The 15,644-nt window shown below is 36.1% G+C and overlaps 1 protein-coding gene across 2 annotated transcripts in view; it reads left to right on the top strand.

Moving 5' to 3' along the window:
* The window catches only part of SGTB (small glutamine rich tetratricopeptide repeat co-chaperone beta), a 35,724-nt gene that overhangs the window by 3,186 nt on the left and 16,894 nt on the right, over nt 1-15,644 (top strand). For both annotated transcript variants that reach the window (XM_019743991.2, XM_019743982.2), the window contains exons 3-5: nt 5,087-5,190; nt 8,224-8,293; nt 10,593-10,692. In XM_019743991.2, coding sequence (XP_019599550.1) covers nt 5,087-5,190; nt 8,224-8,293; nt 10,593-10,692 — 274 coding nt within the window. The remainder of the gene's footprint in view (nt 1-5,086; nt 5,191-8,223; nt 8,294-10,592; nt 10,693-15,644) is intronic.

Raw genomic sequence — 15,644 nt, forward strand, 5'->3', positions numbered from 1 at the left:
CCACTCCTCTTAATTGTTGTCATCTTCTAACAACCACTTCATGTTTTGACTATTGTGGCTTCTGCTCACTGTCATGCTCCCTAGCACTACTCCTGTCTTAATTCTTGGCAATTGCTGTATATTCAGAGATGATTCTTCCACTTCCCTTGGCTCTCAGTTTCTTGAACTTCGTTCCTCCAGTGATCTCAACTGCTCACTCCCTCGGTCAGACCGTAGACCAGTAGTTCTCGACTCAGGGTGATTTTGTGATATCTGGAGATATTTTGGATTGTCATGACCGGGGGGACTGGCATCTAGTGGGTAGGGGCCATACATACTGCTAAACATACTGCAATGCAGAGGGTGTCTCTCAACAACAACGAATTATCTAGTCCAAAATGTCAGCGGGCCTGAGGTTGAAAAACTCTTCCCTAGACCTTGTCATTATGCACACTACATTCCCTCCATAAACTCTATCTTAAATGTTTCACTTCCTGACCACTACTGCCTGTCTTTCCAGCTCACGCCCTCTAGAATCCTTCCCCAAACAATTCTTCCACCTTACCAATACCTCCAATCTCTCAACCCCTTACTTTTTCACACCTCTGTTCTTACCTAGTTTAAATTCCATGGTTGATCATTGTAATGATAGCCTTGTACGTCCCTCCCTTCCTTGCAAAACCCAACCCTGTTTAAATCCAGCTCTTCCTCTACTCTTTGCCCCACCCATGTGAATGTATATGGATGGAGCAAAACACACAGCCTTGATGACTGGTCCCGCTTCATGACCACAAGCCTCAGGTGGACCTTTAATGCTGTCCAGCAGTCACACCATCTGTTCCAAGTTCACACTTTTGCTCTCCTAGATGACCACTTGAACACGTTCTCATGTCTTCTCAAACCTCCAAACCTCCTTCCTTCCCTGTGCTGCCTGTTGCACCAAGGAAATTGAAGTAATAAGAAAATATCTTCCACAGACTCTCTCTGCTCCATCTTGCCACCATCAGCATCTACACCCACATACTCTGCCTGCCTGTCTGTTACCATATGCTAGGGACTAGATATGATTTTTTTCTCCCAAAACTCCTATGTTGAAACCTACTGCCCAGTGTGATGGTAATAGGAAGTGGGGCCCTCATGGTTGGGATTAGTGCCCTTCTAAAATAAACATCAGGGAGCTCCCTCGCTCCTACCATGTGGGAACACAGTGAGAAGGTGCTATCTATGAACCAGAAAGTGGTACTTACCAGACATCAGGTCGGCTTGCACCTTGATCTTGGACTTCCCAGCCTCCAGAACAATGAAGAACACATTTCTGTTGGTTAGAAGCTACTCAGTCTATGGCATTCTGTTATAGCAACTCAGACAGACTAAGATTGCAGAGATGAACTAGTCATTGTCCTTCCTAAATGGAACCCCTCTACTGGCACACTGGGTCCCATCATGTGTCACCTACTCCAGGATGTCACTCTAGTTATTCTACCCTCCTTGTCTTACATCAGCCGATTTTCACTCTCTACTGGATCATTTCCATCAGAATATAAACTTTCCTTTATTGCTCCTTCTTAAAAAAGCATAATCAATAAATAATTACTCTTGCCATACTATTAATACCTCTGTCCCCCCAAACTACTGCCTATTTTTTTGGGGGGGGTCTCCCTTTGCAGGTAAACTCTTTGAAAGACTTGTCTTTACTTGCTTTCTCCAATTCCTCTCCAAATGGGCTTTTGCCTCCATCTCTCCACCCATACTGTTCTTATTAAGGTCATCGGTGGTTTCTGTGTTATTTAGTTCAGTAGTCATTTCTCAGTCTGCATCTGATTAGCTGCCATTTAGAAAGTTGCGGATCACCCCCTCATCCCCTGGCCCCTCATACACTATTCACTTGACTGCCCGGATACCTAAAACTCTCTTCATTTTCTTCTTATCTCGTTGTTTGCTCCTTCTCTGTCTCCTTTGCTAGTTCCTCTTTACCCTGACCTGGAGTGCCCAGGGTCTAGTGGTTGATCGTCTTCTCTTCGATATCTACACTCACTTTTCTGGTGATATCATTCAGCTTCTTGGCCTTAACTATTCTTTATATGCTGATATCTCTCAAACACATACCCTCGGCCCAGAGATTTCTTCTGAACTCCAGACTTCTGAATATCTCCATCAGTAGGCATCAGTATGCCTATTGAATATCTCTATTTGTGTGTCTAAGAGGCACCTCAAATCCAACATTTCCAAAACTGAAATCCTCATCCTCCCACCCAAAATCTGTTCTATCCACAACTTTCCTATCTCATTTGATGGCCACTCTATCTTTTCAGTCGCTCGGGCCAAAAACGGTGTGCGTCCTCTCAACCACAAGGTTGCCAGTTCATTCTGGACTCAGTTCTTTCTCTCAGACTCTGCATGTAATCATTCAATAAATCCTGTTAGCTGTACCTCTCAAATATGTCTAGAGTCTGACCACTTTTTCCCACCTCCACTTGATGTCATCTCTGGATAGAACGAAGTATTCCTCATCGGTTTTACTGTGATGGCCTCTAACTGGTGTCTCTGCTTGTATCCTTGCAACTTTGCTGACCATTCTCAACACCGCTGCCAGTGAGCTTTTAAAACAGGGTATGTCAGATTCTATCATTTCTCTGCGTAAAATCTCGCAGTGACTCCTCATGTTGCTTATTCATTGTCTGAAGGATCTATATAGTTTGGACTTCTGTGATGTATTGTTCCCAGACTCTTCCCTTTTCTCATTTGGCTTGAGCCAAATTTGCTTCCTTACTCAGCATGCACCAAATCCTCTTTCCTACGGGCTTTTTACGCTAGTTGTTTTCTCTGACCAAAATGTTCTTCCCCCACGTAATGGTACTACGCCCATTTCCTTTAAGTCTCTATCAAATCTCTTTCTGAATGAGGCCTACCCTGAGCACTCCATAAATCTGCAGCCTGCTTTCCTGCTCTGTTCCCCACACTCCTACCCTCCTTGCCCTGTTTCACATGTTTATTGTAGAATGTCAGCCCCAAGACGTCAGCGTTCTTTTTGGTTTTATGCACTGATATACCTATCCAAAGCATCTAGAAAAGTGTCTGACACATAGTAGGTGCCCAATAAATATTTGTTGAATTGCTGAATTGAATCAAGTGATCCTGGGCAAATCACTTAGTTGGTCTGTATCTTAGTTTCTAAGTTTGTTAGGTGGAGCTATCTGCCCTCTCTCCATCTAAGAGATTTGTTAAGAGAATCTGGGGCAGTGATGGCAGTTACTTAGCATATGAAAGGTTTTGAATAAAGTACTATACAGAAGGGAAATGGTACTATTGAATAGATTCTTCACTTGTCCTTCTCATCAGTACCAAACAGACTTATTATTTGGTGTTAAAGTAGAAAAATGATTATATACAGTATTTCTTTAGATTTTTATGACTTATTCCTAAGTATAGCCTCATGAAAGGGGATCAAATGTAATAATCCTTGTTTCATAAATGAGAATCTTGAGGTTAAAAAAAAGAAATTACTGCACTCAGGTATTTGATACACTTTTTTTTTGTGTGGCTGGATTAATGATGATAATGAGATAGTCTGGAGTTCCAGGGCTTTACTCACTAAACCATACGTCTCTCTAAAAAAAAGCACGTGTGTTACTATTGAGCACTAAACATTGTGGCAATTAGGTTTACTTATCAAAAAATTGTGTTTATTTATATGTAGAATCTAAAATAGTCAAACTCATAAAATCAGAGAGTAGAATGGTGGTTGCCAGGGGCTGGGGAGAAGAGGAAATGGGGAGGTGAGGGTCAAAGGGTACAAACACTTTCAGTTACGCAAGATGAGTAAGTTCTGGAGACCTACTTTCAGCACAGTGCCTTATAGCTAACAATTCTGTATTATATAGTTAGAATTTGCTAACAGTTTAGGTTTTCAGTGCTCCTATCCACTGCCCTACATACACAATAAAAGGGGGTGAGAGGAAACTGGGAGGTGATGGATATGTCTAACGTATTCACGGGTGTATACTTATCCCCAAATTCATCGAGTGGTATACATTATATAGGTACAGCTTTTTATATGCCAGTCATACTTCGGTAAAGTGGTTTTTAACAAAACCCAAACAATTGTGTTTAACACAAAACGGTGACCTCCTTTAGTAAGACTTAATTGTGTCTAGTGTGTCTGGGTTCTAAGGTTAGCGGCTGCAGAGGTACAGAAGCTGGACTGGATTGCTCAACAAGGTAGAGCATAAAATTCCCTCACAGTCACCATATGGACGGTTCACCAGAAGTGTTTAGATGGTGGTTAGTCAGTTCGGTGTTAAGTCAGTGTTTAGCTCTGACATGTCCACACCCTCCAACTAGCATAGTCTCCACGGCTTTCCACCCGGTCAGCATCCTAGCCATACACCAACTGTAGATAGATGAGGCACCTCTCACCACTTAACATGCTATGTGTTTTACTTATTGTGTTTGTCTGCCTCCTATTAAATGTAAGCTTACATTTAATTGTTAAATAGATAGTGATATTTGTCTGTTAGGTTAACTGCTTGGATTTTTGCTACCTTAGAATAGCACCTTGCACATAGTAGGTGCCTGGTAAATTTGCATACATGAATGAAGTTTTAAAAGCCAACCTATCTTTACATAAATAAGCACACCAGGATTAATATTTAGTGCTTCCTATGTGCCAGAGACTGTTTCTCTTAACGATTTTTAATCAGGTTGAGAATTCTATTTCTCACATTAAAAATGAAAGGTATATATTTTTTAGTTTTAGTCAAGGTATTGGGACATTGGTGGTTAATCAAATATTGGAAGTGGGGAGTAGTTGTTTTTAATGACTTGCTTCAACAAGAATATGATGTAATACATACATTGAGAAATTATATTCTAGGTAGCATTTTTCTTTAAGTGACGAATAAGAAATCAAGTTGTCTTCCCTCAGTAGCTGGTCTATAAACAGAAATCTTTATGCATCTGAACTATTTAGTTTTCCTTATGTTCTGTGATCATAAATGCTGAATTATCACAGATTGCAACAGAGAGCAGACTTCCACCAGAAAAAAAAAAGGTTGTTTCTTTTTTTAGGTGGCTAATATTTTTTTTCACTGTTAAAATTTATTTCAAGTTGCAATTCAGTGCTTGGAGACAGTTTTTAAAATCAGCTCAGAAGATACCCATCTAGCAGTTTCACAGCCTCTGACAGAAATGTTCACAAATTCCTTCTGTAAGGTAAGCTGTCATTGTTTTCTCATTAGTGTCTTATTTAAATATGATGACAATACTATGTTGGATTGTTAATATTTTAGGGGCCATGCCTATAAGTAACTAATTTCTTTCTGGATATAAGATAAGATAGTCCACATGAATATGATTCGGGACCGAAAATATAAGTCTTTTAATGTGCTTTAGGTTTTCATATTAGTAGCTATTATCATCCTCTCACCTTCTTTTATATGTATTTAAGGATATTTTTTAGTTGACTTTTTAAGTCCTTTATACTCTCTGAGTATTTTTAGATTTCTGACATCTCAATTGACATTCCCCTACAACATGGAATACAAGTTAAAAATGAAAGTTTTAATGTTTAGGAAGCAACCGTGTAGAAATAGATTCACCAGGAATTGAATCATCATTTTGAAGCAGATTTCATCAAATTTGGCCATTGATGGGGCTCTTTAAAACAGGGAGAGGTTCAGGGTCAACGTGCATAAAACTAAGACCGGAGCCCGTGTTTTCTGATTCCTCCTCCCAAGGACTGTTTTCATGCCCACTGGTCTCGGGCATTTTCAGGAAACACGGGCCATAGATTGTCTGCAAAAGTTTAAGGTTAGTGAGTTTAGAGCCCCAGGGTGACCTCCCAGGTGTATTTTCATTACATTTTGGTGCCTCACGGACAACTTTTGTTATTCTAGCTCTGTATTTAAGCTTCAGTACAGAATGAGGAACTTGGGAGAGAAGCTGAAACAGTGCTCCAGCCTGGCAGGGACACTGCTGAGAATACCACGTTGACTGTTTCTAGAACTTGTTGTGAAGAGGTCCTTAGAGTTGCAGTGAAGATGGTAATTTGGCCGTAAATCGCTCCCTCTTTTTATACTGGAGAAAGAATACAGCTATACATTAATTGTCAAACAGATGAATTCTAACGATATGACAAGATGTAAGGGATAGCAGTATGTCTCTGTGTTTCTTGTCAGGAATTCCCCTTCTGTCTCTTTGGTTGCTGGGGTTCTTTCCTTGTCTGGGCTTGTGGGCAGAAGCCAACTTTCCTCCTGCCTAGACTCCTGAGAGGCCTGTGCTTTAGATGGTGCTTGGATTTAGTCAGTCTTTAGCTTCCTGTCACTGTTGTACCTGGTACTGAGGAGATCAGAATGGTTTTTGTTTTTTCTTTTAATCTCCCACAAAGCTGAAATTAACTTTTACACCGTTTAAATAGAGCTCCTTTAAAAAAATTTTTTTCTGCTATTTCTCTCTGATTGTATTTAATTGTAAAAGTTTGTTGCTTACTGTTATTAAAACACAATTTTTTGAAACTGGCTCCATAGTATATTTGCATAGTATTATTTGTGGTAGGAATCCTTTCGTACTCCTATTCAACAGCTGTGGCTTCATTATGGATGTGTTTGTTAGCAGAGTGTGGCAGAGGAAGCCTAAAACTTCTCTGAAGCGGCATCAAGACTGTTATAATTAAAGAAATTGTCTCACCAAGTATACTTGGTTGTTATATTGGTGATTTTATTTTTAAGATACTGCTTTTCTGTTTTTTCCCCTAAGTTTATATACTAAATGGATTCATTCTTTCTATATAAAGTAAATAACACTTGTCCCTCCATGAGCTGCTCAAGTGCATTCAGTTAATATGAGAATTCATTTTCAAAGTTGTAAAACTGGCAATTTTATTAAAATAATTCAGAAGGATTTAGAAGACAACATGGATTATAATCCATTTTTCAATATGCCATTTTTTCTGACTCCAGAAAGTTACTCTTCTTCATGCATAAGCTGCCTAGGCTAGAGAAGATTTGAAATAGAAGGAGCCCTAAAGGCAAGTTACTATGGGGCTGTAATGTGTCTTTGAAGTACACTTACATCCTGAGCGACCACAGGCGATTTTAAGTAGTGACCTTACTTGTGAAAGTTCTGAAGTTGATTCTTTACTTTTTGGTTCCAATACTTTATGTTTAGAAAAACTGTTTAGTAGAGAAAGATATTTTTTTAAAAAAGGAAAAGAATGACTCATATACTTTATCAGTGATTTTGTATTTGTGAATATTTGTGTGTAATTAGCAAAGTATATTTCCAGTGTTACAGTTATCAAGTTTATTGAAACTTTAGTCAAGACAAAAGTAATGGAGGATAGATATATTGTAAATATAGAACACAGGTATACTGGCTACCAATTATGCTTTCTTGAAAATTGTAGACTTATTAATAAAGTTCAGAGTCAAGTTTAAAAGCAATACAATTTTTAAAAGATCTTCCAAAAATGGAAAAAATACGTTGTGTTCCCAGTGTCACTCAAGATATTTCTGAATTTTTCATTTAGCTTACAAGCACCTTTGGTTTGAACATTATTAATGCAAAAAAGGTTTGAGGATGATAGTAGGTATTAAAAACAGGAATGTTATTCTGTTTATTGTCTTCTGATAAAATTAATATATGCACATTGTTTAAAAAATTTTGGACAATATGGAAAGATATACAGAGACTGAAAATTTTACCTCCAAATATTACTACTGTTAACCTTTTGTTTATACCTTTCCAGTCTTTGGTTTTAGCCTTTGTGCGTGTGTATGTGTGTGTGCACATTTTTAAATAATAAGATCATATAATAAATGCTTTTTTTGTAGACTGTGAATTTGACTTAGGAGAATATCTCTTAGTATAGGGAACATTATATTTCAGAATTTTCACTAATATAACCAATCCCTTGAACATATTTCTATTCTTATTCTTTGTATACTGATTCCTTTTTTGTTCATGAAAAAGGATTTCTGGGTAAAGAAAAATCAAGTAAAATTTATTTTGATTCACAGTTGCCCATTATCTTCTAGAAAAATTCCACATATTCGTTTGTCTAATAAAAGTATGTCAGAGGAGTTTCCCCCTATTTCTTGCTAACACTATTATTTAGGTGTTAGATTTCACGACATTGGAATTACAGATGATTTACTATAATATGGGTAATTCATGATTGTCTTACTTATAGATCTCTGGGATGATTCCTAATGTAGGTAAATGGAAATTATTAATTTTTAATTTCAGAATGACATTATGCCTGTCTCAAACTCAGTGCCTGAAGATGTGGGAAAAGCTGACCAATTAAAAGATGAAGGTGAATATTTCATAGAAAAATTTTTTAGTTAGTAAAACTTTCTGAAACTCTGGCGAAGGTGACTCTGTCAATCGACAAAATTCTGGTTTACACTGCCAGACTGGGTTGTCATAACTCACATGGCATTTGTGAAACAGGAATGAATGTGACAGGGAAGAAGCCTGAAAATATAGAACAGCCTGTGGGCCACATAGGTGTATGGCTTGCTTTAAGAGAAGCAGATCTGTCATGCGTAAAACTTGCAAAACTACTTAAGGGTGATTACTTGTAACTGTATTTGCTATGTATACTCTAGGATTCCAATTCTTCTTCATGCTTAATCAAAAGATGACAATGATTTGCAGTATTTTAAGTTTCATATATTTAGTGTTTTTGATTCTTTGAAATTTATTAAGTGCATAAGGCACTTGATGTGTTTATTAGCTAGCACATTGTGACTATATTATCAAATTTTCTAATCGTGAATATTGAAGCATTGTTGATTTTAATAAATAAGTCATTGTTGTGTGAAAACAGATGGCCGTGAGAGGTGGTCAAGCATAAGGTTACTCCAAGCTGTATGTTACACTTATTGGTGTTAATTAAGGCTTCTGGCCAACTAACACCTTCCTGGAAGGTGGCTTTCAAATATTTTTTGTGTGCTTTGCTTCTGAAGAACTCTGGTATAGTCTGATGAAACCAAGAAGAGAGTACATTGTTGTTATTCCCTGACACATCACAGAAATATAGACATCTCTCATAAGGTTGTTTTGATAATTAAAGGAGACAATTTTATAGGAGAGTACCATGTAACTATAAAGTGCTGTATAATGGTTAGTTAGATCTATCTGAATTTTTTCATATTAGTTTGTGAATTGCAGCTTTTTTCATTAATGTGTATAAATGTATCTATATGTATACATACATTTGAAGTGGTTTACCGGAAAAGCCATAAAATGGGTTTTAATAATAATAAATAATAATAATAATAATGATAAAATGCTACACTGAGACCAAAAGGCCCAACAGTAACAAGGAAATCCCAATAACTCAGAAAATGTAAATCTTTTTATATGGAAGAAGCAAATCTATTTAAGTACTTAGGCTAATGTAGTTAACTTTGTGCTCAGTCATAAAAGCTATGTTATCCTCTTAGCTGCCTTAGAAGCTTATATTCATTTTGTGGGGGGTGGTGGGGAGAAAAATTAGTTTTTTTAACTTTTAAAAAACAGCCTTATTGAGTTATAATTCACATACCATGCAATTTACTCCTTTAAAGTATGCAAATTCCTTGGTTTCTAGTATATTCAGAGTTGTGAAGTTATCACCATAATTATAGAACATTTTTATCACCCCAAAAGAAACCGTCGTGTACTCATTAGGAGTCATTCTTTGTATGTATTTCTGATTCTTAATTTGCAGTAACTTCTTGTGATTTTAGATGCTTTTATCTACCTGCATTTAATTTCATCGTCCTATTTCTGTTCCCTGCAAATTTACACCCTCCTCCCATTGAGTAGCTAATGATCTATTAAAAAAGAAAGTTAATAGGAGAGCTTCTGTTTTAGGGCCAGCTGGAAGGAACAATAGAGGCTTCTGGGATGCAAATCCTTCCTCCTAATCCTACTGTTTTAAAATCTTCCATTTTGAACACTGGCACTTAAAAGTGAACAGGGCACTTTTCTGTTGAATGGAATATGAAAGATAGCCAATGAGAAATTCCTTATTTTACTGGCCAGTTGTTAACCTAGCTAACTTATTGTGATGTATCTGCAGATGTTCTTCCTGAAAATCAGTATCCTGTAGGCTAGCCATGGTATCTGAAATTCTGTCTTTCTAGAAATTAATCTCCAATAATCTCCCTTTTAAAAAGAATCTGTGTCTGGAAGAAATAGCACATATACATGTTATCTGCCCATCACATGTTAGCGTGATCAGCTTTCCCAGCTTACCAACACAGCAGAGCTCTGAGGGCTTGGTTACTTAGCAGATGTATATTTTGACAAGGAAGAAGTGGAATACAAGTCCAGATGGGGGAGGGTGTTGCGTTGGCTCTAAAAGGAAGGAGAGAGATGAAGATAAAAAGAAGGTAAGAAGAGATTAGATTTTGCCATGAGATAATCGCAATTGTTGCCTTTACTCATGTATTGAAGCCTGAATTTTATAAATACAAACATTAATATAATAATTTATTTCCTGTGTGACTGAAAAATCATGTTGCTGACCTTCGTATTATTGTAGTTTCTATGATTAAAACTTATCTTTCAGACTTTATATTTTTCTTGTATATTGTACTTACTATACCTTCTGATTATTTTAGGCAATAACCACATGAAAGAAGAAAATTATGCTGCTGCAGTAGATTGTTACACACAAGCGATAGAACTGGATCCTAATAATGCGGTTTATTATTGCAACAGGTAAACTGGCACTATTGTGGCATGTTTATAGTTCTAGAACATTTGCATTAACGTTCTGAAGGAGAACTGTAAAATTTATTTATTTAGAAAATTTTGGAAGTTCAGAAAAGTATAAAAAAGGAAAACAGTAAACTCACCACTTTGAGGCACCCACTGTTACTAACCTTTTGGCATATTTTGTTTGATGTGTAATCAATTTTAGATTCAGCTTTATTCATTAGGCATATCATAAACATGTTCTTCTATTATTGAAATCCTTCATCAACATTATTTAAATTGATATAAATTAGTCTATTATTACTTCTTTTATAAGTATTATTACTACTTATAAAATCTTTTTAATATTTCCAGCACCTATCACTGTGGCTGACAAACACTCAGTGTTCTTTTAATAAGTGGATAGATGTATCTTAATTTACTTATCTGTTGACCTACTGGAAGACATTGAAGTTGTCCTTTTTTTTTCTTCAATATTTTAAAGCCGCAATGAACATCTTTGTTTCTAAAATTATTTTCTGATTTTTTTAAACTTGAGTTATCCTTGGAAATGCACTCGGGAGGTCTAACTGTATAAACATCTAAAAATTGTTCATGCAAATTGGAAAGTTATTCCAATTTCTTTTAAAATATTTTGAAAATTAATTTGCTCCCCTAGGAGTGTATGAGTGTATATGTTTTTACCTGTTTTATACCTTTATCAGCACTAAGTACATGAATTATTTATTATTAATTTAATAATGTTATTTTAATAGTAATTGTTCTAATTTATACTTAATTTCTAGTGAGGTAGGGTATTTTAAAAATGTTGGCCATTTTTTCCCCCTCTAAATTATCTATTTGTACCTGTGCCAGGCCTTACCCTGTTTGACCTCAGACTTCTTTCTTTCCTTGTTCTATCCCTTTTAAAAGGGGTCTGACCCCTACCAGCTGCATTTTGCTGGCTCCTTTGTCACTTGAGTTTTGCCTGGGTTTAGCCATGGGACGTGCTGGCTGGCAGGAGTTTGGACAGAATGAAAGGAGAAGTTGGGCTATTTCTTCTCCTCTTTTTACATCAGGGAGTTTATCCAGCAGGGGCTGCTTCTCATCCTTGTCTTCAGCTCCCACGCAAGATACCTGCTATGATCCCAGCTTTTGCCAGGTGATGTTGGGTTTTGGACTTTGTCCTGTTTTAGGGAGTAATGGCTTCCCGCTGTCGCTAATCTCTGGATTGCTGTGCCGCCTTCCCCCATTTGGCACCTCAGCTCTTCTATCAGCTATGTAATGAATTCCTTGCACTAAATTACTCTGTTTTAAATATACAGTTCCAATAGAACTTTCTGTAATGATGAAAATGTTTATATCTGAATCGTCTAATACAGTAACCACTAGCCACCGTGGCTGTTGAGCACTTGAAATACGGCTAGTGCAATTGAGGACCTAAATTGTGAACGTTTAATTTAATATCAATTTAAATTAATTTAAATTCAGTAGCTGCATGTGGCTTGTGGCCACTGTACTGGACAGCACAGCTCTATATTAAAGATACAATCCCTTTGTCCTCAGTGTACAGCTTATTGCTTGCCTTTTAAAGGATGTTCTTCACATGTAAAAGTTTTAAATATTTATATAGAAAAATTTGTTTTCCTTTTTTTTTTTTGAGTTTTACTCCAATGTGTTTAGGCATAAAGCTCTCCCCATTTACAGACTTGACAAATCACTTCTATTTTCTTATTTTTCCTTTACATTTAAATTTTATCATTGCAAGTCGATTTTGGTGACTGGTATGAATGTTTTAACCAATCTGAAGCTTTTTATAACAGTGCCTTATAAAGATGACCTTTCATTATATAGTAAGTTCTTACATTTGAACGAGATCTTTAAGTTAATTTGGCCTTTCATTGAGTTATTCTTACCATATTAGGGTATTCGTACTCTTCTGAGATAGTCCCTTCTCCGCCGACTTTTTCTTTTGTGGTTATTTTTGTTAGAAAATTCTGTCTTCTTTATATTCACACTGAATTTGTTTTCATGTAGCTCCTGTAGCTTCACTCAGTAGGCTTTATTTTTATTCTTAAGGGCATTTATTTACAGAATATGTATGTTTCTTCTTTTTTTATCACAGTACTCGACGGTTTGAAGTTTTCTACCATGTTCATTTGAGTTCTTTTCTCCGTGTTAAATGTTCACAGCTTCTTCAATAACGTTTCAGATTGTACAGCTTTATGTCTTGCACTTTTGCTCTAAACTTGTTTCAGTTTACCTGTATCTATTACTGTGTAGCTCCAGAAGTTAACACAGTTTATCTGGCATTGGTCTGAGAGAACAGTCTTGTAGGGCTTTCGCTTAATCTACTTCTAGATAACATAATTGTATGTTAGCATTTTATAGCATTATTTACTAAATTCATATTTTGCTTTTGGTTTATTAAAGCCTCTCTTTGTTTTTCACACATTCTCTCTATCCCAGGGGTGTCCAAACTTTTTTCAACGATTTTCACCAAGGGCCATATGCGGTAAAATACACAAACAGCCGGGCCACTCACTCGAGGTGAAGTACGTATTGCCTCACCTGGTTTATTTAAGTAAACTAAATATATTTTTGGAATTTGCTGCGGGCCAATTAACAATGGATTGCGGGCCACAGTTGGCCTGCGGGCCGCAGTTTGGACACCCCTGCTCTATCCTATCATTCAATCATGTATTCATTTGACATGTTCTTGCCAAACACCTGCTGTGTACCCGTGTTCTTACTGGAGGTAAAGTTGGTTGTCTGGATTCAAATGCAGGATCTTACAGCTTATCCTTGTAGATTTTTATCTTGCTACAGTCTCTTATTCATAATCTTTTTGGATCATTTGTAAAGTAATGTATTTGCTTTTGCTCCTAGTTTCATGTCACCCACAAATGTGAGAAGACTACTGTGTCTACATTATGTTGACTACATGATGTCAGTTATGAAGTCAGCGAAGGGAGCAATCATAGGGAAGTGATTAAGAGCTGGGGTTCTGAGCCAGACTCTTTGGATTCTAATTTTCGGCTCTGCCACTTACTACCTTTGTGACCTTGAGCAAATTACCTAACATGTGTATGCCTTAGTTTCCTCTTGGTAAAATGTGGATAATAGTATTTACCTGATAGGATTGTTGTAGAGATCAAATAGTTAATACAAATAAACTGCTAGTAAAGTGTCTCGTAAAGAGAGTTGTACACAACAATAGCTACTACCATTATTATTTGTGCAATGTGTTTTTTTTTTTTTTTGCCCTGATCAGAATATAAACAGATTCCAAATTTATTGGGTCCAAATATGTTGTCAGTTGTTTTTCTCTGATGTATCAGTCTAGTGGTAACCCTGTTAAAATAAAAAGGAAATGATGTTAGTTTGATAGGCCTTGTTCTGAATTAAGCTAGTGTCATTTTCCTTCCCTTTCATCGTTTGTAATATTTTTAATAAAAATTTTCAAAATTTAAAAAAGTTTGCAATGAATACGCATGCATACATAGATTTTGCCATTTTTAGTATAGTTGCTATATCACATATTTATTTATCTTTCTGTGCCTCTATTCATTATTTATCTTATTTTTCATGCATTTCTAGGTAAATTGCATCCATCAGTCCCCTTTTCCTTAAATACATTAGCATGTATCTCATTAACTAGAGTTCAAAATTTAACATTTTTTTTGTGGTAAAATTTACATGCAGTAAAATGCACAAATATTAACTGGACTTTCACTGAGTTTTGACAGATGCATATACCCATGTAACTTAAAACCCCTAACAAGTACTGAAAATTACCATCAGCCCAGAAAGTTTCACATGCTCTTTCAGAATCAGTTGTCTAAAACACTCGCCAGAGGCAACCATTGTTTTGGGTTTTTTTTTCCACCATAGATTAAATTTATTCTCATTTAAAATATCACATGAAAGGAATCATACAATATGTACTTTTTCGTGGGGGACTTTTTTAGCTCAGCATAATGGTTTTGAGATTCAACCATGTTGTTGCATGTATCAGTGGTTCATTCTTTTTTTTTAATTGCTAAGTAATATTTTCATTGTTTGAATGTACCACAGTTTGCTTAGCCATTTTCCTTTTCATGGTCACCTGAGCTGCTATTAGTTTTTTCTCTTGTTTTTGTGGTTTATAGTTGTTGTTTGTCTAAGAGTTGGATCCATATGGATTTACTTGACGATACTGGAAACCTACATTTTCTTTCTTCACACAAAAATCCCATTATTAACCTGTTCTAATATTTTAACCCAGAAAAATAGAAAATCCAAATAATTTGTGGAGAATGAATTCCCCAAGCTGTGGTTTTATGTTTGAATTTCATTCTCTGTAATTAGATGTAATTACATAATATTTTAATTTAGCATGTGAAATCTTGAAATACATTTAGTAGCATCATAAAATGTTATGACCAGATAGATATAAATGTTACCAGAAAATTGCTTATTTATAAAGCACAGTGAGCCATACACTTTTCACTATGAATATGGTAAATCTGAGCCTAAATCAATCATTCATTTTTAATGAGATTAAGGCTCATTAGTAGTCTTAGGCCCACTAGTGCTGTATTAGAGGATGTTCTTGGCAGTAACTATGCTTGCTTTTCATTTAATTATTGTTAACTTGAAGTCAATAACTATACTTCTCTTTCGCATTTAAATGATATATTTATTGACGAGTTCAGTAATAGAGCATGCAATTTAATATTAAATAATTAGAAAACTGTATTTGATACATGTATTAAATAAAGCTTTAGGATCTTTTTTTTAAGACTCTAGTAGCTATAAATATCTCAATAGCCTGTAATCTTGCCAACTGCCCCTTGCTATTTTTCTTAGCCAGTTGGCTGCCAAGAGTTGGAAGCTCAGAATAGCAGATCTAAATCTTCCTTTTGATACTAATTTTTACAGTTTTATTACTAATCAAAATATTGTTCTTATATTAAACTTACTAGGAGGAACCC

This window comes from Rhinolophus sinicus, linkage group LG03, assembly GCF_036562045.2.
Source record: "Rhinolophus sinicus isolate RSC01 linkage group LG03, ASM3656204v1, whole genome shotgun sequence".
Lineage (NCBI taxonomy): Eukaryota > Metazoa > Chordata > Mammalia > Chiroptera > Rhinolophidae > Rhinolophus > Rhinolophus sinicus.